At 37.4% G+C, this 25,743-nt stretch overlaps 2 protein-coding genes and 1 long non-coding RNA gene across 3 annotated transcripts; all 3 read right to left on the reverse strand.

Moving 5' to 3' along the window:
* Positions 1-1,648: 1,648 nt before the first annotated feature.
* On the reverse strand, positions 1,649-9,753 carry LOC114525447 (glutamate receptor 4-like). The gene is made up of 15 exons (XM_028546802.1): positions 9,627-9,753; positions 9,094-9,222; positions 8,330-8,584; positions 7,886-8,079; positions 7,113-7,301; positions 6,872-6,988; positions 5,946-5,975; positions 5,741-5,848; positions 5,263-5,421; positions 4,935-5,105; positions 4,650-4,832; positions 4,138-4,396; positions 3,342-3,709; positions 2,738-2,956; positions 1,649-2,323 (listed from the first exon to the last, which is right to left on the reverse strand). The coding sequence occupies exons 1-15, from the start codon at positions 9,721-9,723 to the stop codon at positions 2,177-2,179; spliced, it is 2,625 nt and encodes an 874-aa protein (XP_028402603.1). The 5' UTR covers positions 9,724-9,753; the 3' UTR covers positions 1,649-2,176.
* Positions 9,754-10,167: 414 nt separating this feature from the next.
* Positions 10,168-17,990, reverse strand: LOC114525446 (glutamate receptor 2-like). The gene is made up of 17 exons (XM_028546800.1): positions 17,570-17,990; positions 16,425-16,556; positions 15,483-15,716; positions 14,949-15,142; positions 14,719-14,793; positions 14,445-14,600; positions 14,209-14,322; positions 13,882-13,917; positions 13,663-13,776; positions 13,325-13,468; positions 12,895-13,101; positions 12,614-12,799; positions 12,154-12,415; positions 11,741-11,894; positions 11,311-11,527; positions 10,761-10,985; positions 10,168-10,618 (listed from the first exon to the last, which is right to left on the reverse strand). Exons 1-17 carry the CDS (start codon positions 17,637-17,639, stop codon positions 10,481-10,483), a joined length of 2,658 nt encoding a protein of 885 aa, XP_028402601.1. The 5' UTR covers positions 17,640-17,990; the 3' UTR covers positions 10,168-10,480.
* A 631-nt stretch (positions 17,991-18,621) lies between these two features.
* LOC114525425 lies at positions 18,622-19,692 on the reverse strand. Its single transcript, XR_003687187.1, has 4 exons — positions 19,255-19,692; positions 19,112-19,183; positions 18,908-18,992; positions 18,622-18,714 (listed from the first exon to the last, which is right to left on the reverse strand). It is a non-coding gene; the product is annotated as an uncharacterized LOC114525425 (long non-coding RNA).
* Positions 19,693-25,743: the final 6,051 nt, after the last annotated feature.

Below are 25,743 nucleotides of genomic sequence, written 5' to 3' on the forward strand. Positions count from 1 at the left end.
TCTTAAAATGCCTTTTTCTTCAAAAGAAATGTTCGTTGTACGAGGAACAACGAATTGCGAGCGACGAATCACGAGACAAAGTCTGAGCAAGCAGCACTTAGACTGCTTCGGGCGAAGAAAGATTAATTTTGTGTAACTCTTGTTTACCTCCATCTCCCTCTATTTGAATATCAGTGTTATTAAAATGCTGCGTCTAGCTACTAAAAAAAATATTTGGGAGTGATTTAATTTAAATGATTAAAGGGGCATATTTCTCATGGCCATTGCTGCTGTGGAACTGGATTCTATCGAATAAAACTTGTCAGGTTTTTTCAAACATTTGCACCGCTTGAAACGGATACGAAAAATGGGAATGTTAGCGAAAACCTAACTTATCAAGATATTTAGTATGTTGCTGAGATCATTATCACCACGATAATGAAAGCATTATAAAGACATCGTTAATTTTGAAGATAAATCAGACATCCTGTTTGAGAAGACACTCGTACAGTCCAGTAGTTCACATCAAAAACTGGCTCGATTCCAGCTCTAAATTGATTTGAAAGGCCCTTGTAAATAATCCATTTTGGTGCAAAATAATCTGTAAGTTCTTGTCAAACAGACATCTGAAGAATTTATTCAACATGCATATTATACTACATACACGGTTTGAAAAATATATGTCTCACGCAGTGGCGTTCTGGTAAAACGCTCATTATAAAAACTGTTTATGCAAAACCTTCCTTCTAATAAGAAGAACATGCAATGATATAGAGTGTAGACACATGTGGAAAAAATCCATAAAGTAGATAAAATGCTGACCAGCTGTGACAGGTAAAAATTAAGCCACCTGTTACAGCATATTTAATGCACTCATCGTGCAAATTATCCCTTGGATATTTAACGAGGCCTCGTTTATGTAAACATATTTGACCTCTCTATACACGCAATGTGACTTGCAACATCTTAATAAAATACCCCAGTTGTCGTGCGAAGAATGGCAAAAATGTTGATTGAAATTTAATGAGCTGAAAATTCAGCACCTTCTGCCATGTTTAAAAAAGCTTAAGCGTGCTGTCAGGCTTTAAAACGATTACTTCATTAATTAAGCCAGTGGCTTATGCAGTTATGCTCTTGTATAATGAAAAGTTTCAAGATGACTGAGATAATATTGAGTGCTGAAAGCGACCAAATGCAAGACCAAACAAGACCTTCGTATTATTGAAAACTCGGATTGCATTGTATAAAAGTGTCCTACATAGAAGAGAAATAATCATTCCGGAGAAAATGTAAAGTTTAAGGAAAAAAGAACCTTTGGGGAAATTTGCAGAAGTTTATCATTCTGTTTATGTTTCATTCTTTCTTCATTTTTGACTCTAAGTTAAGCGCAGAAATTAAAAAAAAAGGCTCACTTTGCCCACCTGCCTATCGTGATGGACGCGAGTGCTGTGCTGTGCATGCGTTGTGGAAATAGCACTTTAATGAACAGTTGAATACACTGTTTTCCTTGCCGAACGATTTGTCACATGTCCTGCAGTTTTGTGTCATCTTGTCATGGATACGCGTTAATATATTTATTGGTTCATGACTTTCATCATGTTTTTTGTCGGGTCGTTGCTTAAATTTTAATGAGCTTTTAATTTTCTTTAGTTATTGCGTTACAGGCTATTATTGTTTTACATACTGGCATTTTTTTATCTAATAAAATATTTTATGCTGTCAAATAATTTCAACAATATAAATATAGCTTTGCGTCATAGTTTACATCCCTGCTTGACCTTGCAATTGTAATGTCTTTATAAATATATTAGCAAGACTGTAGTAAATTACCTACAAATTTGTGTTGTAGTTGGCATTGTGAAACAATAATCCCTAACATATTTTAAATGATGACAAATTTAGCTACTTGACAAAGATCCATTTGCCTTCGCAATATATTTATAGTCTTCGCTTTCAATTCATGGGCAAATGTCAAAATGTCATGTATCACCCGTAAAGCGCTGCTGGTCGTTATCTCTTGCTTAATATCACTTCATTATATTTTAATTTTTCACCCTCGCTAGTGTTTATCAGGTTTCTAATATTGCATATTTTTATCATCAGTTTATGGGATTAAAATCCCCAAATGTTTTAAGTAGCTGCAATCAAATACCCTTCGCAACTCAGAACTTTCATCGCTCAGTCTCACGTTGTTACGTCAGCGTCCAAAATTAAAAGAAGGCAGCCATCGTTTTCGTGCTGGCGTCGGCTCCTCTCGGTTGATGGGATTTAGTTGACGCTCTCCTTGAGATATCTCCACTCTCATCACTGTCTCTCGTGGCTCCTCGTTACCAGAGTTGTTCTCCTGTAAAAAGATCACGATCCTTGTTTACAATCAGCGGCCATGTTGTAGCTATAAAAGTCTATATAGTTAACTTTTAACTGTAGTCAAGGGCAGAATTGACCAAGCAGAGATGTGTCTTTCAGAGTTAACTGGGATTTAACTATACAAAATGTAGTTAAAGAGTTTTATACAACTATGGTCCCAGCTCCTTAGATTTCTTAATACACGGCATTAAAGTCGTCCAAAACTGCTTAAATTCCACCGCCTCCGAACGTGTTTGGGGAGACAGAAAACAGCTTAGAATAGGGGGGAACGATGTGCTGGAATGTGGGAAACAGAAGAAACAGGGTGGGATGGAATAATGAAAAATGAAAATGTGAAATGAAGGAAGGACGAAGATTTAGGGGATTAGTCCGTTAACCTATCAACCAATACCTGCGCTTTCAATATGAGATCAATGATCCATTGGAATTTCACTTCGATGCCCAGGAGTAGAAAAGATATTACGATTCCAGCAATCATAATAATAAACACACCACCAAGATTCTTGAGCTCCAGCGTCACCGTTGCAGAAGCTGGCGGTTCCCTGCTGCATTCAGATTTTTCATTCCACCAAGTTTTTCTGCTCTTTTCAATAAAGCCTTCTTCGCGGAGCTAAAACACGGGTACAATAAAGTTTCGGCTGTTAATATGCAAATCCGGAGGAAGTATCATTAAATCAAACTCAAACTTATAATTTTCTACCTATACAAATGACAGATATCAATTTCCGCTTGTTTTATTGCAATTAAATTTAAACAGGTGGTTGGTTTGAAAAGGTCTGAAGATGGCAGGAATTTTAAGACCAAACGATTGAAAAAATGGATCTTTGGTTATCCAGCAGAAATCCCTCCATATATTTCATTTTAAAACCTGCTCATTCATTATTCAATTGTCAAATAATGTAGTTAATAACTACAGCTAATGATTATGCGGTTTGATTTCTTATATCATAAAATTTTGCTTCTCAACACTTTTTCAGTGGTATTTTTCGGCTCACCTTGAGAATAGCGACTGAGAGGGCGTTAGTGTATTCGGAATTCTTCGGTAAACCAAAGCCGTAGCTCTTCACTTCGAACAGTTTCTCAACCAACATGGTGTTACATGGTTCCTGATTATTGTAGTACTCCAGGATTGGCGTTTCTGTGATGTAAGCATAACCGCCTTTCCTTGCTCTCGCGACGCCTGCCTGCGATGAGGACATTGTGCTTTCATGCTCTCTCATATGACTAACCATTCGCTTGTGGATGGCTTGTTTGGAGTCTTTTAAGAAATTGTGGTTCTGTCCTCCAGTCTCAACACCGTACACAAGATTTGACTTGTAGACCAAGTCGTCTAAACTCTTGATAGGACTCTCAATCTTTTTATCTGTCGATGGAATAGAGTCATCATTGTTAAGCTAAGACGGGTCTCCTGTGAAGACTTTGTCACACTGTTTAGTTCAACTGTTGTTATAACTTAGGAGCTAACCAGCTGTCAGAGAAATGAACATCTGTAGTCTCCGTATTCAAAAAATTTATAGAGAGTTCATTACAGAAAATAGACTACCTGAGTAGCTCTTTTGTGGTATCATTCCAAAGTTGGAATTCAAAGATCAGTGTTAACTATTATTTAGATTACAATCTGGATTTAACCGCGATTTATACCTACCCAAAATGTAGCCAAAGCTTTCATACAACCGGTGCCTAGATTTTTAGTTTCAGAGGTGGTTTAATGCAGGCTATTAACGTAAGAATTGGTCCAGAAAATCACGAATTGAGCGGTGGTCACGATCATGTCTCTACATGCAGACTTACTTGTGAAGAATGCAGCCAGATTGGCAGTGTACGTTGAGATTATGATAAGAATAAAAAACCAGAAAGCGGCGGCCAGTATTCGACCAGACGGTGACTTGGGCGTATTGTCGCCGCCTTGTTGCAGTGTACTTGCTGTAGCAAACCAAAGACTGTTCATCAAGTTGAATTCCTCGCCTTCACCCGGATTTTCTGCCGTTTTACGGTAGCCGAGGGGACTGAAGTAGTCCACACCACACAGCAGGAATGTCATCGCGAATACCTAATGCACAAATGGCATTATCAAGTGGTACACACCAAACCGCTATGAGAATTTTCGCCGTTTTCCGGTACACTCGACCATGGTCGAATACGCCATTTTCCGGCGGCCTCGACCATGGTCGTATTTGCCATTTTCCGGCGAATATGACCATGGTCGTATTTGCCATTTTCCGGCGAATATGACCATAATAATAATAATAATAATAATAAAAATAATAATAATAATAATAATAATAATAATTAGAAGATCTTACCGTCAGGACAACCATGAGCCAAACGTCGCCAGAGAACGGTTTGTGAAAATTGAAAAGGCTTTCTTTCTCCTTCGGGATCAGTAAAATCAACGCCATCTTGAAATCCATGAACGGTTTACTGAAGTCGATATCGTTTTCACGATTGGCTGTGATTGTGAAGGAGCCAATTGCCATATCTACCTTCTGTAATGACCAAGCCAAAACACTGTATTGTTAACAAAAACGTCTGGAGTTGGTTACGTACATGCAAGACGTACCCCCTTCCACTCAAACACTTCACCGTACCTCTGCTTTCAAAGCTTCGACGAACTTCGAAGATCCTCCTTTCCTAAGAACAACGAACTCGTAGTCGAAATCCAATCGTCTTGCTAACTCCCGCACGATATCAACCGTGAATCCCGTCACATTTTCAGGAGCTGTCTTGTTTTCATTCACCTTCGCAAAAGGAGGATCGTTCTGAAAATCCAACACCACAACAACGTTTTTAGTTTGCTATTTTAGATAAAAACCAGCAGCAGCCGACAATTTAAAAAATACAAACGTCCATACGAGGCGATATGCTATGATGCGTTCACTCATATCTGAGTGCATTACAAGTTGGAGGCTTTCTTACGTATTTTAGCATTATTTTGAACTTCTTTTTAGTTTTCTTCATAGGTTCTTTGTCCCTTTTCTCGTGGCATAAATAATTCCGCACGACCTTTCCCACCCAGTTTACGGAGCTAACATCAGGTAGGACAGATTTCACCGGATCTGCATTCCAAGTTCCAATCTAAACAATAGCGCATGCTCAGCTTCGTGCATAATAAATACGAAGGAGGTGGTCTAAAGGTCTGTTCACACGATCCAATTTTGTTGGATCCAATTCACTTCTGATGTATGTTTTATAGTCTGTTGACTTGCAATGTATGTGGGCAGCAAATTAACTTAAACCAACGCAGTGCTGCTTTGTCAATAACCGACTTCATTCCATACGTCAAAAGTGAACAAACCTTAAGATTTCGCTATCAACTAAGGTGTATACGTGCGCGCTTTTCCCCTATAAAACGCCTGTAGCTTGGGTAAAACTTTGACAGAGTGCAGTTTGTTACCTCAGCAATTCTCTTTTTTTCATTCACCACGACAAAGTCCAGTTCTTCTATCTTCCTTACGCCATTTGCATCAAATTTAATTTCACCAGTCAACCCGCAGTTTTTGGACTATTGGAAATATAAAAATCAGTTTAAACGTAGTTTTAAATATAGCTTGATTGATTAGACTGAACACGGTCAAAACAAATAATTATGTCTTGTATACCCTTTTTGAGAAGCAAGATGGAAGAGATATCTGTAATGGAAAAGGCATACTGAAATGGTATTCGAATATACCAGAACATGGTATATTCAACCTTGGTAGAAAAAAATTAATGAAGGTCGAACATACTGGTACATGGTATATTCGTCCTTGGTAGAAAAAAATTAATGAAGGTCGAACATACTGGTATATGGTATATTCAACCTTGGTAGAAAGAAATTAATGAAGGTCGAACATACTGGTATATGGTATATTCAACCTTGGTAGAAAGAAATTAATGAAGGTCGAACATACTGGTGTATGGTATATTCGATCTTGGTAGAAAGAAATTAGTCAAGGTCGAATATACCGGCGATATATGGTATATTCGACCTTGGTCACAAAGAATTAGTAAAGGTCAAATGTACCGAAATATGTAATAATTTCAACTAAAAGTTTCTTAATAGCTATTATAATATAAGTATGATATAACGAGCAATTTGATTGGCTACCGCGCGTGCATTGTGAGGCCATAATGCACGCTTCTGGCTTTTGAAGTTTTTGTTGCTAAGCAACATCTTAAATAGCATGTAAGGAGAATTTAATTATTGATCAAATGAATAAATTTTGTTGTTGCCCTATAATTTCTTCTTATATTATAAAAGAATTAAAAAAGCTCGTCGCGTGCCTTTATGGTGTAATAATGCACTCGGGGAAATGTTGGAAAAATACTCGAGAAGCTTGTAAAACACTCGGCTACGCCTCGTGTTTTACAAGCTTCTCTCGTATTCTCCCAACATTCTCCCATCGTGCATTATTACACCATAAAGGCACGCGACTCGTTTTTTAATTCTTAATCAAAAACTGCTTCCATCAACCACCTTTGATCTTCTCCCTGAAAATATGATGCCTATACTGATTAAACTTATACTTATACGGAGTTTTCTCACATTCTTCACTTCTTCCAATATAACTTCAGTGATATTTTTCGGATGTTTCTTGCCGTGTAACCTCGAGGCTACTTCATTTATCAGAAACAACGCGTCTTTCACTGTTGCATAATAGACCTTTTTGAAAATGAATAAGAATATGTGCTGACTTGGTGGGGTGTTGGTAGTGGATGTTTAATCTGAATTTTGTTAGTCATACAATGGGATCTACTATATTGTCTACTATATCAACGCAACTTACATCCGAATGCACAAAATTGACAAATGTTTCCTTCTCCTCGACGGAGTCCATTTCCTTCCAGACGGGAATTGGAAGGGTGAAGCCAACAATGCCCTCAAGTGGATCGTAACTTGGCCTTTTGAAATCCAAATCGCTGACTATCCATTTCCAATCTTCGCGACCGCTGTCATAAAGCCTCGACTGCAGTGTCTGAAACAGAATATCTCTCGTACATCTATCTATGTATTTATCTATGGAATCACATGTACATCTTGAGTGTATCTCGTACAAAGTAATATTTAAGCCTTAGCTATAATTTATTCTTCTTTGGTGGTCCTTCCGCTGGTAATTTTATGCCCAGAATCCTGGAATATAATCCGAAGCTTAATCTTAAACATGACCCTAAGCCTTACTCAACTAGTAACACTAAAGAATTAGATTAAGGATTACATTCATGAACTTGGATATGGAATTATTATTCCTTTCCCCATGGGCAGTTTAAACCTCTTGGTGCATGTATTGCGTCATATCATTCCGATGGAGAATATCTGAATATAATTACTCCGCCTGCGTATGCGCAGCGGAGTCTTAAAATGCCATGGTCTTTTTTCCTTTTAGTAGTTGTAGTTTTCGGCGACAGAAGTTGGCATTTCTACAGGTAACCCAAAACAACTTCATTTTTGACCGAGAAGCCCTGGGTTACACGGTCCACGGATGAATTATGTATAACAGTTGGCATGCAGGCGGAGTAAACGCCTTGAGCAGGCGTCTTGTTGATATTATAACACACTTACCGCACTCACAACCGCTTTAATATGTTCAGTATCACAGAGCAAGACAACCGTCTTAATCTGAGTATTCCACGCCATTCTTATTGCTTCTTTTATCATGTCCACGTTGTCAATTTGAAGGGCTGGCATCATTTCCATCCGAATGTATTCCCGCTGACTCTTTGTGTGCAGATTCATCGCTTGACGGCTGCGCTTCTCTAGAAGATTTCAGTGAAGATGATTACTGAAGATATCACTAAATCAGTTTTTGATCAGGGACGCCAAAACGATGTAACGAAAGCAAGGGGGGTAGATTTTTTGTTCCCGTTGCTGAAAGGCAAGGAGGGACAACCCCCCTGTTTGCCCCTACCTCCAATTCCGGCTTCTTGTGCAAATAATTTACAAAATCATCGTTGTACTAAGCGCTGAAAATGTTGTTGTCAGTGTCTATTCGCGAAAATTACCTACCGTCGAAAAGGAGTATAGTATCCGTGATCCTGTACCTCAGTAGCACATCTACAATGGCTGTGTTAATCGCGAAAATGCTAGGATACATTGATATAATGTATTTTCCTTGAGGTTTGGACTGTGGTGCCATTGTTACGACGGGGATTTTTAGATAATCGGCCAAAGTGTTGACATCATCCACTCCGCTTCGTTGCAAATCAATGATCATGTTCACGGAGCTATCCTTGAAATGTTCGATGTTCTTGAGCAAGCCACCTTAATAAGACACGTGTCAGGTTGACTGAGACAAAAGAATGGAAAGCAGAGAACTTCAGTCGTGACTCTCGTGAGCTTCGTGAGCTCTGACAAGGAATATGTTCTTTGTTTAGCATAAGAGAATGCTCAAAAACGCTGGCGAATCACTTGGTCCTGTGACTATTACATGGTTGGATAGATGTGGATTGTTCTGGATACTTTAGATCTTGCATTTTAGCCCCGTAAGGCCCTTACATTATTTGCATAATTTTTGCGATTTTCGCTGCGATTTTCTCCTTTCAATAGATGCAAACGAGCGAATAGTTATGAATTATCTTATGACTATGTTTCCTCATCTGAACATCCGAGACTTAACAACACGTTTGTCAAAAGAAGAAAGTCGTATTGAAAATCGCGACAAATATTGCAAGTGTAACCGGACGTTTCTAACGGTGTTCCTTGACTTTCTACCATTCGTAGAGTTACGTCTCTGGGTTAAGAGTCAACGCTGTTAACGGCTTGCAACATACCTTTCTCTTTCATAGAAATATTTGAAAAATTTGTTCCAAAGTAAAGATTTCTGCTCATGTGCACGTTTTTGATAAATCGATCGATTTTCTCGAGGCTGCCATAATTTCTATCCAAAAGAACCCCGATAACTAGAAATGTTAAAATTTCAGCTTTTCAGTAGGTCTGCGAATGATCACGGTCTGATTCTAAGTTTTTCGTATTCTATTCGAAAGTTACATAGGCTTAATGACTACAGAATTTACTATTATGACGAAAATCGGTAATTCCGGCTGAGGATATGTTATAAAAATAATATATTTGGCAGTAAAAATCCGATTGGATTCGAATAATGATACTTTGTGTTTACCCAGTGAGTGACAGTGTGTTTTAGCGTGGCGGCCGGGAAGCGTTTTAAAAGAAAATATATCACCTAATAAACAAAATGTGATCGCTAGAATTCCTCCTAGTTTGGCTTAGAAACTGTATATAGAGATTAGGAAAGAAAAACACCAAAGACAAATAATATGAATAAACATGTATAAAAATAGCTCACCAAATTTACTTGATCTATCAGCCATGATGGTTGATTGATGATGAAAACTGAACAAGGGGACACAAAAGCATATAAAAAGCGGGCACAATCGTTTCATTTTAATGCAGAATCGACCCCGGCGAACGTCCAAAAGGCTGATGTTTTTACCAAGTGATATTTTCTGCGTCGCTTATAACAGAATGAATGATTTATTAGTCACGTTTTGGTTTTACCACCGCAGTGTCTGTTTTTCGTCCGTGTGGTTTGAACTTCGCTCGAAATATTGATAAATAAATTATGGGGATGATTTTTTTAACTGTGTTTAATGTTTTATGCTATTCTGTGTTTGGCTTTTTAGTTGTTTATCAGTGATCAGGAATCGTATATGTCATTCGACATATTAATCATTTATATAAGGGGCTAAATTTGACCGCTTCATCCTAAATTTAGCAAATCCAGTATAACAAGATGTAAGAAAACATCACATATATAAGACAATCGAAATTTGAATATATTTGAGATCCCATTTGAAGGTATCCAACACATCAAGCCATTATTAAGTTTACATATATTTATTTATGCAGATGTTAATAGATTTGACACACTTGCAATCTCTTCCACCCCCTCACCCACTATTGTTTGTTTGTCACTGTAAATTGACCTCCCAAATTTTCCAAATAAATACCCACGCCCTGCTTTTCTTCACCACCCAATTATCATACATTTTATTCCCCTTATCTTAACTACTTTATTTATTTCTAGAAGCTAGTATAACCGACTAGGTTCCGTCTAATATTTATATAATGCGGAGGTTCTTGAAGCAAAAATCTTGGCCACCCAACAGCGCTTTTTGTACTTGTCTCTCAAACTTTGCTTTACACTTTCGATTCTTGAACATTGGAGTAGGCATCTGGCACTCTCTTTATTGAGCAGGGGGCAGTTGTTTCCACGTGAGTTTCCATGTATTCATAACTTTCATCGTCTTCGCAATAATAGTCTGTGCATTGTTCGCACTGCAAGTGGAAACAAAGGGAAATTTGGCTGTAGTATTTGTGGATAGGGGTTGGCGAATGATTCAAGTTGATATAAGTTGATAATTAGGGGGGAGGGATATGGTTGATGTTATGAAGATGATAAGAATAATGATGATCTTACCCCTGCTTCTAGTATGAGATCGATGACCCATTTGAATTTCACTTCAATCACTACCAGTATGAGAGATATTAGAACTCCAGATACCAGGACAATAAATACGCCAGCCATGCTATTGAACTGAATCTTCATGCTTTCTAGACCAATTGGCTTCACGGTTGTGGAGCACTGAGACTGTGTCTTCCACCAGTAAGTATAGCGTTCGTTCATGAATCCTTTCTCCCGTAACTTAAGAGAAAGAATTAAAGAAATATCAATGCTTTCTAGGAATATGAGTTCCACATGCACGCTCTTGGAAAATCCGGTTAAATAACCTGGAAGCTTTTGGTAAACAATTTTGCTGACTATTTTTCTCAAAGATGATCGAACTTTGCAGGGGAAATGTTTGTCTTCAAAACCTATGTGACCTATTTACCTTGCCCAGGGTATAAAGAAGAATATTTTATTGTTATTTTGCTTGGTAACCCTTATCCTAACCTTATCGCTAAGCTATGTAAAGCAGAAAGGTCTATTTTGCTGTAGTACCCCAAGTATTCAAGTTTGACTTGCTTACGTCGAGAATATTCACAGAAAGATTTGTTGTTAACTCGGAGTTCTTAGGCAGGGCAAAACCATAACTCTTTGCTTCCAGTAAATGCTTCACAAGCATCGTGTCACAGGGACTTCTTGAGTTGTAATACTCCAAGATGGGTTCCTCGGTGATGTAAGCAAATCCTCCCTTTCTGGCTCGTTTAACAGCGCTGTCAGCTCCTGTTGCAAATGAATTTTCCCTAAAACAAAACAAGGCTTTTAACCCGGTGCAGTAAAACTCCATTCTCACCGTGTTTTGTCCAGTACACTGCTTGACTTGGCTCAAAGATACAAGAACGCTATAAGTGATAATGGTCATCTATAGTTTGCAGGATTCTAAGTTATTCAGGATTTGTTTAGACCTATCGTGGCTGTGTCGAATAATAGTTGATAATGATTTCATGAATGCTTACTTTTTCATGTGAAGAATCATCTTCTTGTAAACCGTATCGTTGCTATTCTGTTCAAGAAATCTGTGAATCTGTCCTCCCTTGAGGACACCGTATTTGACTTTGTTTTGCTTCGAGAGATCCTCCAAATTACTTATCGCATTCTTCGGCTTTTTATCTATGTGGAAACATAAACTTTAAGTTTAATGCAAGCCAGTGAATACATGAGAGTAGAGGAACAGTTAAACACGCTTATTCAACTTTGTTTTAGATAGCTAAATGCAAGCTTATTTTGTCCTGCTACTGAGATACACAGGTATTTTTCGTTGATGTTCAATTACTTTAGGGATTTGCAAGTTTGTAGAGCAATTCCTACCGATTAAAATGGCTAAAAGATGCCTCAATTAATATGAGTTCTGAATAACAACGTTTCGTACTTGTAAAAAACGCGGCAAGGTTTGCAGTGTATGTTGAGATCATCAGCAATACAAAGAACCAAAACGAGGCTGCTAATAATCTTCCCGAGGGCGATTTTGGAGTGTTGTCCGGGCCTTGTTGCAACATACTCGCCGTAGCGAACCAGAGACTGTTGTACAAGCTGAATTCGTCCCCAGGCTCGTCTGATTCCTTTGCGGTCTTGCGATTCCCATAGGGACTGAGATAGTCGACAGCGTACATGAATATTGTCATTGAGAACACCTTATAGTGGGAGTAAAGAGATTGATCTAGTTGACTTCATGTTTAGTGCTTCACCACATGCAGTAAAAGTGTAGGAATCGGTTGACATTTCCTCATATCACAAGACAAGAGTTCAGACCTTAGTTCAACCTGATCATCACTGTCTCGTCTTCAGAGCTTTTGTTAAGTACGATAGATTCAAGTGTACTTAAAACTTACCGCCATGATTGTACAAAGCCATACGGTTGGCGAGAACGGATCTAGGAATCTAAACATGTTGGGTTTCTCATCCTCTGGCTTTCGTAATATTAACGCCATCGTAAAATCCATAAATGGTTTGCTGAAGTCAACAGCCTTTTCCCGCTCAGCCGTTATCGTGAGTGAGCCGGTCCCCATATCTGCTTTCTAGAGGAAAAGTGTTTCGAAAACCTTTCAGTTGTTAACAACCATTACCGGAGATCTCCTGACAAGTTTTAAACATACAGTGCGATGATCATTACCTGATCAATTAATTCACCAATGATTCCTGACCATCTGCTGGTATTTTTATTGACTCCTCCTGTCCCATTCAGAATATCAATGGTATAATCAAAGTCCATATACTCAGGACTTGCCAGTTTTCGGACGATATCGATGGAAAATCCTGTGAATCTTTCCTCCATTGGAAGACTCTTGTTCTCGTTGATGATGACAAATGGTTTATCGTCCTGAAACGTAGTCATGAATCGCCATTATCGGACTGAATTTAAGCGTAAACGAAAGGTTTTCCAAAAGAAAGGTGCTTTTTGCATGGATACAGAACTGAGAAACGAACAGAATCAAGATGCAGTTCTTTGAATCCAGTAAATCCAAGTAAAGCAATAAAGATTTCGTAACCGAATAGAGTCAAAACAACGGTCGCATCATAATATTTACTTATTGCTTACTCACATTTTTCACCAGAATTTTGTATTTCTTCCTTGTGCCCGCGGTCGGGTTTTTCTCAGTTTTGCATTTTTTCCGATCGTCGTTTTGTACCCAGGTCATCGATGGATCAGCGCTTCGGGTCCTCAGATCTGGCGTCCATTCACCAACCTATGAAAATAGTTTGCACTTCATTGAGCTCAGTTTAAAGAGTTTTTCAACATGGAAAAGCGTTGAAATTGCGCGAGTTGGTTTATATACATGTAGATATAATGTATATCTTTGTTTATCTGGTTTATTCAGCCATTATTTGAATGTTCTTTTGAATAATATACGTATAGAAGTAATCAAATCTCGTCACTTACATTGTTAATTTTAGCCACACCATGTTCAACCTCTATGTCGACAATTTTTATTTCGTTCACTTTTCTTGCTCCGTTTTGAAATTCAACCTTTCTTCCAAGCGAACATTTCTTAAGCTAAAAAATATATTAGAGTATTCGACGTTTATCCACTGTTAATTTTTGCCATGTTAAATGTTAAGCATAGCTATATATGCAGTTAAACCATGAGAATGTTCTTACTGAGTAGTTGCCCACAGGACACGGAGATATTTTAGCCTGAAAAATATTTTTTGAATTGTTACGATGAGATTGGACATTACTAAGGGGCCAGTTGTATAAAAGACTAGTTAACTTTTAACCGTAGTTGAGGACAGAATTGGTCAGTTAGAGTTGTGTATTTCTGAGTTAATTAACTATAGGATTTAACTATGTAAAGTGTAGTTAAAGAGTTTTATACGACCAGGAATGACACCTATTATTTATTATCGCGGTATACCAATAGACATACGAAACATTACCATTGAAGTTTCACTGAATCACACCATGATACGCGATGTTTGTACTCACCGTACGAAACTCGTGGAGGCACTGTAGTCGACTGTGATAACCGTTGCCATGGCTACAACGTTCAGAGATGGCGACAGCAAGGTACAACGAATCGTGTAAATTTGCGAAAAAATTCTGTCAAAAGATATCTTAGCATTAGAACCGGTGTTAGAGTCATGTTACCCGTCTGTATTTCATTCCGTTGGCTCGTTAAAATGTCGATAAGAGACTAAAGAAAACTAAATTTAAGTACTTACATTGCTTAAACCAGTATGCTCAAATCTTTGATCCGTTGTCAACACACGGTTCTTGAAACGTTCTATTCGTGTATTTTCTTCTTTGCCCGGCGTATGCGAAACAAATCCAACAAAGCCTTTTAACGCTGAGCTGCACTCGTGTCTTGGCATAAAATCCTATGTTTGAAAATGTTGAAATTGTTCGGTCAGCAAAAATAGATCAAGAGCAAGAGTTTTGGCGATTTGGCGCTATGTTAAAAAAATCAAATAGTGACAAACAGAAACTCCGGCTTACCAGGTCTAAAGCAAACCACCTCCATACTTTTTTTCCCTTGTTTGTTTCCTTTTCGTATAAATTGAATTCAATCGTCTAAAACGTTCGTGATGAAAAACGTATAAGAAAAACGATTTTCTAAAATCACATTTGAAGCCATGATTCAATGTGAATGATTCAAAATCATTCAGAAAAATCTTTTTGTTTGAAAGAAATCATCGCTAAGGTTGCTCGGTTTGGTTGTATTGTACCTGGTCCATGACTTTGGAGATCTTTCTTGGGTCACAAAGAAGAACGACAGCCATAAGATGTGATCTCTTCAACTCCCCGGCTGCATACGTCAGTGATTTCTCTTCGTCCATTTTCATTTCTGGCATCAATTTCATTCGAATGTTAGATTTTCTCGCTAGTGACTGTAGGTGTGCTGCTTGTTCGCTTCTTTTTACTACAAAGGTCAAAATGGAATACAGTGAGTTAATGATAGTACCATTATATTACCATACCATACCATACCATATACCATATACCATATACCATATACCATATACCATATACCATATACCATATACCATACCATATACCATATACCATATACCATATACCATATACCATATGCCATATACCATATACCATATACCATATACCTATACCATACACCATGTACCATGTACCATGTACCATGTACCATGTACCATACACCATGTACCATGTACCATGTACCATACACCATATACCATATACCATGTACCATACACCAAGCAGCGATTATCAACTATTCCACTTACCGTCATACAGAAGTGCAACTGGATTGATCTCCCAGTATTTTAAAGAATCTACCATAACCTTGTTAGCAAGCTCGTAATTGGGATACATGGACACAGTGAACTTTCCAACAGGGGCAATGTTAGGTGAACTGGTGATGACTGGAGTTGCAAGCATTTCTCCCAGTCTGCTTGCTACTTCGTTCTCCGTTGATATAGAAACAATGCATTTTACCTCACTCAGTTTCTGTGGCACATCTTAAAAAGAAAGTCGTTTGTCAAATTCTCATTCACGTTAACACTAAGAGCGAGTCTACACTCGTCAGAGTCTAGAAGTCAAAATGAATGACCTAAACTCGATTCTGGTGAAAAAATGCGATTGTACTAACGGGGAGGAGCTGAAATTTTCATATGACAAAAGTTTGTGAAATGGAGAAACCTGTTTTTGGAATAAATAGTGTAAGGTCATGTAAAAATTGATATTGATGGCACGAACTACTGGTAATTGAGGTCTGTGGTCATGCTTTTGTTCCTTCAAACAATTCCAGAAAGCACTGAGGTTTCGTCTTGTTAGAAGTCTAATTATGACGATGAAGCCATACGCTCTATAACAAGAGCTCATGCGCGAAACATCTGGAGTCTACATCTTGAAATAAACACAAATCTTCAAGATATCAGTGAGTGGTCAGGCAAATCTACACCTATTTTATTATAAACAACTTTCGGCAAGCCTTGTGGCACGTTGTAATCAGCGATATTGAAAAAAATTGAATAACAACGAAATGAATAATTAACACAAACATCGTTCCAAAATTAGTACAATATTGCTATTTTCGGTCCACAAATTTACTTTTGGAAATGGCATGAATAAACAGTCTTGTTAAAAGTTCACGATATATCATGAACTGCAAAAAAATTCAGTAGTTTGTTGGCATTTTTTATGCTTGAGTTCTGGGGTTAACATACTAGATTGTTGAACGGCCGTTAAGCTGACAAAAACTGGCTCTATGGTGTCAATGCCGTGGATCCTGGTGTCCAGATGGTCCAGATACTTTCGAAGTTTTTCTTTTTTGATTATGTTTTCATCCAGTAGAAAGCCTAAAAAATTGTTGATATTTGTTTAAATCGATTTATTATCAACCTGGGTTATCGCAAATCTTGTTTGTACGAGTTTAAGTATGTTTTTAATGAAATCTTCTTTGGACAATGAAAGCGTTTAAAGCGAACAGCTGATGAAGAAACCATAACTCTTAACAGTGCGACAAAATTTAACTCAAAATTTTTAACGTTGATAGCTTTTTTAAAACAATCATGCAGATAATATTGTTATAGTTCACCCTATATTAAAACACTTAACACTTGATATTATGAGTGATGACCATTTCAGTACGAGCAGTTTCAGTTTTAAATCGCCTATGATATGAATATATCTGTTATGCTCGGTTCAATTTTATTAAAACTTTAGATTGTTTAGGAAATACTTTCAAAGGATATTATTTCAAGGTTGAATGAATAGGAGAATGGAAAAGCTGTTTTTCTTAAACGCTATACGCCGTAGGTTTTTCCCTTTTGAGTTTTTAGGTTATTGTTGTAGAGAAGAAATTGTTATAATAATGTTGGTCTGCATGCTTTACTGTTTCTAACTGAGAACTGTAGATCTACGAAGCAGCACAAATGGATGCATTTCGCATGAAATAAACAAACGTAAAGACGGTTTCTAATGTAAAAGAGTTCCATATTATGTGAATCAGTGAATGGATCGAGTTTTGTTTCAATTTTATATCAATTTACTATATATAGCCTGCAAAACTCTTTTTTTCCAATGTTGTTTCAAAATAAACATGCAAATGACAAATTCAAATCGTAGTGCCAGCCATGCAGAACGTTCGAGATTCTTAGTTGCGACGCGTATATATTATTGATAACTGAGCAATTCCATCGATGTTCCCTCTCTTGCGAAGGAGAAAATTTCACTACGCAAACTTCTTCACTACTTTCAAAGCGTTTTCTCACAAACGCGTAACAAACTACAATCGTCATCATCAAGATTAGTAAAGCCTAAATGTTTATGAATGAGCAACGAGTTCATCAATCAATTCGTCAATACATACCGATTTTTGTCGCTCCTTCAGCGAACAGAACGATGCTGAGTAGAAAGATTAAGACTTCGCTTGATTGCATGCTTTATATTTGGTTATTGTGTTCCTTTTTCTTTAAATGGCAGAGATTTGTTTTGTGTCGACCAGATTTGTGTTTTGAACTGATGACGTGTGCGCCGTCTGTGATTAATTTTTTAACGTAGCTCTTGCGATGCGGTTAGTTTTCCCTTGATTCTGAACACCTTGCGCATCTGATCTTTCAGATAAGAAAGCGAGGTCACTTGTTCCAGGACATTTGCCGATTGTGGTCGACATTGAAACATCGTAAATGATAAGCGAAGCTTTGAATGTTTGCGTTTGGCAAAATGATAAATCATAACACGTACTATGCATGGATCCATTTTTTTTTTTTTGTAATATTTCGTGCAGGATGTGAAAATACTTTCAGCATACAGTTTGTTTATCAGGGTTGCTTTTAAGGACCTTGAAGTCTGAGTGGTTTCAAAGCGGAGATTCGGATCTGACTTGGCGACATCTACGATTTGGTAACAACCGCAAAAAAAGAAACTTTAACATGCACGGATGTACCATTAAATCACCTACCGAAATCTAGAACTGCAGGGCAAATAACATGGAGAAACATCATGCTTCAAAAAACGTTTTCAATCGGTGAAAATAAAGATATCTATATCACATACCCGCGACAGGCACTATATATAATATACTGGAATTGAACTCTGCTGGTTTCAGCGGACTTATTTCATTTCAACTGCATTACAACTATTCCTGTATGAGTGCCTCGTTGCATTTTGCTTTAACATTTTGCATCAGTGCATGAAAACATTGGTTATTTTATTCGCAGATGCTGCAGACTTTGTTTGTAAAGGTTCCTGCTTAAAAAACCCTGACATTTCACCCCAATTCTGTGATATAATAATATATGAATTCATATAAACACTCAAATGTTTTATTTTCGCAAGAATTGTTTGAAAAAAACATGATTACATTAATTCAATGAAGAATACATGGGTACATTACTCGTATAAAGAATACATGAAAATTGGCAGTCCAACAAATTAATCAAACTGAATTTCTCGGGCTTTGATCCGGCACCAACGTTATCCGGACGGTGGGACTTGCTTTTCACTTCCACACAACTGAAAAATTATTCATAAAATTGATTAACATTTGTCTCTATTTTGTATGCCTTATATTATTGGTTTAAACGAACTATGTTTGACCTCAGAAACAAACTAAATAAATATATTTATTGTTTGTATTATCCATAGTTTGACTACTCTTCTTTATATTTTTCAATTGTATTTTAAAAAATTAAACTTCTTTGCTAACCGCGAGTCCCGAGGGGACTGGCACTGTCCAATGGACATCAGGTAAAACAGCATTCTCGTCTCCAGGTTTTCCGGGGAAAACGGCGCTGTGAAAACAATGATAGAGGTTTGGGACTGGCTTAACATTCTTGATTCTCTACGTAGAGACATACGTAGTTCGTCAATAACTAAGAGTTACAATGCATCTCACTTGCTTTCTACGTACCCTGGTCCTTCAACTTTCTTCATATCATCAATGATTTCAGCGAACCCCGTATTTATTCTGCGACGTCTGGCCCTGGAATCCGGAGTAAATATGTTTAGTTAATTTGCATTCTGGAATAACACTATATAAAGATTTGTCCCCACCTCTTCGATACATTCGAGTTTCATCTTGTGGCAAATCAATGATGAATGGCTAACTGAATATTAATTACAACACAACATGAATAAAAAGAAATCCACTGAAAACAAATACACTTAATCCTAGTCTGCGTGAATTAAATCGCAACATACGAATGAAAGTACCATAGGATTTACATAATCAATAACATTCCAAGTTACTAAGTAATTGCTAATGCCTAGTAGCTCATTTCTAAAGAAATTATCTATTCAACATCCGGAACGACTTTTTTTTAGAAACCTATTGCTTATAAGTAAACGATTTTAAAGTAAACAGTCATTAAAAGTTTCCACTCCACTGCAACTAATTGATCGAAGTTGTGCCGAACAATTCGTCTCGCAAATTCCATCACAAGAAAGCAATTTCCGCCCTCGAGATCAAAAAGACTTAATTGACACCCAGCTGTGAATCATTCATGAATTCAGTTAGGTTTTATCCTGCAGAATAGTTCAAGACATTAGCCTTACGTACAAAACAAACGCAGTTTTGGCTAAAAAGGTAAAAACTATCATCCTTTGGCGATTACAGTTGAAGGTTCAACGCTTAAAAGACAATCTTTATTGCATGAGCTGTTTACACGTCTTAATAATTGCGCCAAGATGTTATCTACATAGCCAGAAGGGTGGTTTCTAAATATGGCATAATACGTCGATTTTCCCCCACAATTTTCTTCGACTCAGCAATCAGGTTGGCTTAGTTGACAGTAACCCTTTCGGGGAGCAATGCATGCTCAATATTTACACTAACGTTTGTGTGAAAAATCCCTAGTTCAATCCTAAAACCTTAGTTGTGAGATCATTGCAGCTACTCGCTCTCTGCCAGTAGATGAATTAGATGTCTAAAACGTACCTAAAATTACTCAAAACTGTGCACGTAGAATATTTTCCCTGCCTTATTAATGACGTTTTCGGCGCAGTAGCGTGGGGACAAGGGGGCGTGGCCGTAGCGGCAGGGGGTGAGTGATTCTGTTCAATACAAACCAATACACATTTCCTGATTACAAAATATATTTAAAAAATATACAAAAAATTTCGTACCAAAAATTAAATCTAGCACTACAGGGCAAATAACATGGGGAAACATCATGCTTGAAAAAACGTTTCCTGTCCGTAAAAATTGCTTCTTTAAACGGGATTGAGCTATCGTTTTCTCATTCTTTCCTGTTTGTGTCATAATGTTCGTGTTACACAAACGTTTACAATGAATATTGGTATATATAAAAAGCCGATCTATATCATGCCCAGACTTGGTGATCCGGCACTGGCAGAATCTTTCTCCTGAAGCACGGACTGACTTATGATGCCCGCGACAGACAGTAATGTACTGGAATTGAACTCTGCTGGTTTCAGCGGACTTATTTCATTTCAACTGCATTACAACAATTCCTGAATGAGTGCCTCGTTGCATTTTGCTTCAACATTTTGCATCAGTGCATGAAAACATTGGTTATTTTATTGGCAGATCCTGCAGACTTTGTTTGTAAAGGTTCCTGATTGCTTTTAAAAAACCCTGACATTTCGCCCCAATTCCGTGATATAATAATAGATATATTCATATAAACATTAAAATGTTTTATTTTCGCAAAAATTGATTGAAAAATACATGAATTACATTAATTCAATGAAAAATTAATGCATGGGTACATTACTCGTATAAAGAATACATGGATCATTACTCGTATAAGAATACATGGGTACATTAATCGTATAAAGAATAAATGAAGATTAAAAATCCAACAAAATTAATCAAACTGAATTTCTCAGGCTTCGATCCGGCACCAAAGTTATCCGGACGGTGGGACTTGCTTTTCACCTCCACACAACTGAAAAATTGTTTATAAAATTGATGAACATTAGTGTCTATTTTGTATGCCTGATATTATCGGTTTAAACGAACTATGTTCGGCCTCGGAAACCAAGTAATAAATAAATTTGTTTATATTATCCGTGGTTTGACTACTCTTCTTTTTATTTTTCAATTGTATTTTAAAAAATTAAACTTCTTTGCTAACCGCGAGACCCGAGGGGACTGGCACTGTCCAATGGACATCAGGCAAAACAGCATTCTCGTCTCCAGGTTTTCCGGGGAAAACGGCGCTGTGAAAACAATGATAGAGGTTTGGAACTGGTTTAAAATTCTTGATTCTCTACGTAGAGACATGCGTAGTTCGTCAATAACTAAGAGTTACAATGCATCTCACTTGCTTTCTACGTACCCTGGTCCTTCAGCTTTCTTCATATCATCAATGATTTCAGCGAATCCCATATTTATTCTGCGACGTTTGCTTCTGGAATCCGGAGTAAATACGTTTAGTTAATTTCCATTGTTGAATAAGACTATATAAAGAATCTGTGCCCATTGCTTATGAGAAAAAGGATTTTAAAAGTAAACAGTAATTTAAAGTTTCCACCCCACTGCAACTAATTGATCGAAGTTATGCCTAACAATTCGTCCCACAAATTCCATAACAAGAAAGCAATTTCCGCCCTCGAGATCAAGAAGACTTAATTGACACCCAGCTGTGAATCATTCCAGAATTCAGTTAGGTTTTATCAGAATAGTTCAAGACATTAGCCTCGCGTACAAAACAAATTGTCCCAAAGCCAGTTTTCGCTAAAAAGGTAAAAACTATCATCATTTGGCGTTGACAGTTGAAGGTTCAACGTTTAAAAGACAATCTTTATTGCATGAGCTGTTTACACGTCATTAGCCTCACGTACGAAACAAATTGTTCCAAAGGCAGTTTTAGGTAAAAAGGTAAAAACTATCAACCTTTGGCGCTTACAGTTGAAGGTTCAACGTTTAAAAGACAATCTTTATTGCATGAGCTGTTTACACGTCTTAATAATTGCGCCAAGATGTTATCTACCAGACCAGAAGGGTGGTTTCTAAATATGTCATAACACGTCGATTTTCCCCCACAATTTTCTTCGACTCAGCAATCAGGTTGGCTTAGTTAACAGTAACCCTTTCGGGGAGCAATGTATGCTCAATATTTACACTAATGTCTGTGTGAAAAATCCTTAGTTCAATCCTAAAACCTTAGTTGTGAGATCATTGCAGTCACTCGCTCTCCGCCAGTATATAGATTAGATGTCTAAAACCTACCCAAAATTACTCAAAAAAATGACAAGAAACAGCGACACAAATACTAAACGAACCATCTTGACGAATCACGTACGAATTTCTTGACCAGCTTCACTGCGATAACCACTTGCCGCGACTCACCTGGCTAACTGTGGACGTAGAATATTGCTCCTGCCTTTTTAATGACGTTTTTGGCGCAGGAGCGTGGGGACTAGGGGGCGTGGCCATGGCAGCAGGGGGTGGGTGATTGTGTTCAATACAAACAAATACGCATTTCCTGAATACAAAATATTTATATAAAATATACAAAATATTTCGTACCGAAAATTAAATCTAGCACTACAGGGCAAATAACATGGGGAAACATCATGCTTGAAAAAACGTTTCCTGTCCGTAAAAATCGCTTCTTTAAACGGGATTGAGCTATCGTTTTCTCATTCTTTCCTGTTTGTGTCATAACGTTCGTGTTACACAAACGTTTACAATGAATATAGGCATATATAAAAAGCCAATCGATATCAAGCCGAGACTTGTCGATCCAGCATTTTTCTCCTGAAGCACGGACTGACTTATGATGCGCGCGACAGACAGTAATGTACTGGAATTGAACTCTGCTGGTTTCAGCGGACTTATTTCATTTCAACTGCCTTTTGCTTCAACATTCTGCATCAGGGCATGAAAACATTGGTTATTTTATTGGCAGATGCTGCAGACTTTGTTTGTAAAGGTTCCTGCTTAAAAACCCTGACATTTCGCCCCAATCCTGTGATATAATAATAGATAAATTCATATAAACATTCAAATGTTTTATTTTCGCAAGAATTTATTGAAAAATACATGAATTACATTAATTCAATAAAAAATACATGCATGGATACATTACTCGTATAAAGAATACATGGGTACATTACTCGTATAAAGAATACATGAAAATTGGCAATCCAACAAATTAACCAAACTGAATTTTTCAGGCTTTGATCCAGCACCAAAGTTATTGCTTATGAGAAAACGATTTTAAAATTAAACAGTCATTTGAAGTTTCCACTCCACTGCAACTAATTGATCGAAGTTATGCCTAACAATTCGTCTCACAAATTCCATCACAAGAAAGCTATTTTCGCTCTTGAGATCAAGAAGACTTAATTGACATCCAGCTGTGAATCATTCCAGAATTCCGTTAGGTTTTATCAAAATAGTTCAAGACATTAGCCTTACGTACAAAACAAATTGTCCGAAAGGCAGTTTTAGGTAAAAAGGTAAAAACTATCATCCTTTGGCGCTTACAGTTGAAGGTTCAGCGTTTAAAAGACAATCTTTATTGCATGAGGTGTTTACACGTCTTAATAATTGCGCCAAGATGTTATCTACATAGCCAGAAGGGTGGTTTCTTAATATGTCATTAGCCTCACGTACGAAACAAATTGTTCCAAAGGCAGTTTTAGGTAAAAAGGTAAAAACTATCATCCTTTGGCGCTTACAGTTGAAGGTTCAACGTTTAAAAGACAATCTTTATTGCATGAGGTGTTTACACGTCTTAATAATTGCGCCAAGATGTTATCTACATAGCCAGAAGGGTGGTTTCTAAATATGTCATAACGCGTCGATTTTTCCCCACAATTTTCACCGTGTCAGCAATCAGATTGGTTTAGTTGACAGAAAATACCAGCAACCCTTTAGGGGAGCAATGCATAATCAATATTTTGACTAATGCCTGTGTGAAAAATCCCTAGTTCAATCCCAAAACCTTAGTTGTGAGATCATTGCAGCTACTCGCTCTCTGCCAGTAGATGAATTAGATGTCTAAAACGTACCTAAAATTACTCAAAACTGTGCACGTAGAATATTTTCCCTGCCTTATTAATGACGTTTTCGGCATAGGAGCGTGGGGACAAGGGGGCGTGGCCGTAGCGGCAGGGGGTGAGTGATTCTGTTCAATACAAACCAATACACATTTCCTGAATACAAAATATATTTACAAAATATACAAAATATTTCGTACCGAAAATTAAATCTAGCACTACAGGGCAAATAACATGTGGAAACATCATGCTTGAAAAAACGTTTTCAGTCCGTAAAAATCGCTTCTTAAAACGGGATTGAGCTATCGTTTTCTCATCCTTTCCTGTTTGTGTCATAATGTTCGTGTTATACAAACGTCTGCAGTGAATATAGGTATATATAAAAAGCCTATCGATATCAAGCCCAGACTTGGTGATCCGGCACTGGCAGAACCTTTCTCCTGAAGCACGGACTGACTTATGATGCCCGCGACAGGCAGTAATGTACTGGAATTGAACTCTGCTGGTTTCAGCGGACTTATTTCATTTCAACTGCATTACAACTATTCCTGAATGAGTGCCTCGTTGCATTTTGCTTCAACATTTTGCATCAGTGCATGAAAACATTGGTTATTTTATTGGCAGATGCTGCAAACTTTGTTTGTAAAGGTTCCTGATTGCTTTTAAAAAACCCTGACATTTCGCCCCAATTCCGTGATATATAATAATAGATATATTCATATAAACATTCAAATGTTTTATTTTCGCAAGAATTGTTTGAAAAACACATGAATTACATTAATTCAATAAAGAATACATGAATGGATACATCACACGTATAAGAATACATGGATCATTACTCGTATAAGAATACATGGGTACATTAATCGTATAAAGAATAAATGAAGATTGACAGTCCAACAAAGTAATCAAACTGAATTTCTCAGGCTTCGATCCGGCACCAAAGTTATCCGGACGGTGGGACTTGCTTTTCACCTCCACACAACTGAAAAATTATTTATAAAATTGATGAACATTAGTGTTTATTTTGTATGCCTGATATTATCGGTTTAAACGAACTATGTTCGACCTCGAAAACCAAGTAATAAAAAAATTTTTTTATATTATCCGTGGTTTGACTACTCTTCTTTATATTTTTCAATTGTATTTTAAAAAATTAAACTTCTTTGCTAACCGCGAGACCCGAGGGGACTGGCACTGTCCAATGGACATCAGGTAAAACAGCATTCTCGTCTCCAGGTTTTCCGGGGAAAACGGCGCTGTAAAAACAATGATAGAGGTTTGGGACTGGTTTAACATTCTTGATTCTCTACGTAGAGACATGCGTAGTTCGTCAATAACTAAGAGTTACAATGCATCTCACTTGCTTTCTACCTACCCTGGTCCTTCAGCTTTCTTCATATCATCAATGATTTCAGCGAACCCCATATTTATTCTGCGACGTTTGCTTCTGGAATCCGGAGTAAATATGTTTAGTTCATTTCCATTGTTGAATAAGACTATATAAAGAATCTGTGCCAATTGCTTATGAGAAAACGATTTTAAAAGTAAACAGTAATTTAAAGTTTC

This window comes from Dendronephthya gigantea, unplaced genomic scaffold (genome assembly GCF_004324835.1).
Source record: "Dendronephthya gigantea isolate DGI-Jeju-01 unplaced genomic scaffold, DenGig_1.0 000034F, whole genome shotgun sequence".
NCBI lineage: Eukaryota > Metazoa > Cnidaria > Anthozoa > Malacalcyonacea > Nephtheidae > Dendronephthya > Dendronephthya gigantea.

Bases quoted from the DNA above. Each gene is read 5' to 3' on its own strand.
- LOC114525447 (XM_028546802.1), bottom strand. From the start codon at position 9,723: ATGAAACGATTGTGCCCGCTTTTTATATGCTTTTGTGTCCCCTTGTTC. The intron at 8,080-8,329 runs GTAGGTAATTTT...GAAATCTTCTAG, and splicing joins TACTATACTCCTTTTCGACG to AGAAGCGCAGCCGTCAAGCG. The intron at 4,833-4,934 runs GTACGGTGAAGT...TGGTCATTACAG, and splicing joins TCGAAGCTTTGAAAGCAGAG to AAGGTAGATATGGCAATTGG.
- LOC114525446 (XM_028546800.1), bottom strand. From the start codon at position 17,639: ATGCAATCAAGCGAAGTCTTAATCTTTCTACTCAGCATCGTTCTGTTC. The intron at 12,800-12,894 runs GTAATGATCATC...CTTTTCCTCTAG, and splicing joins TTGGTGAATTAATTGATCAG to AAAGCAGATATGGGGACCGG. The intron at 11,528-11,740 runs GTAAGCATTCAT...GTTTTGTTTTAG, and splicing joins ATGATTCTTCACATGAAAAA to GGAAAATTCATTTGCAACAG.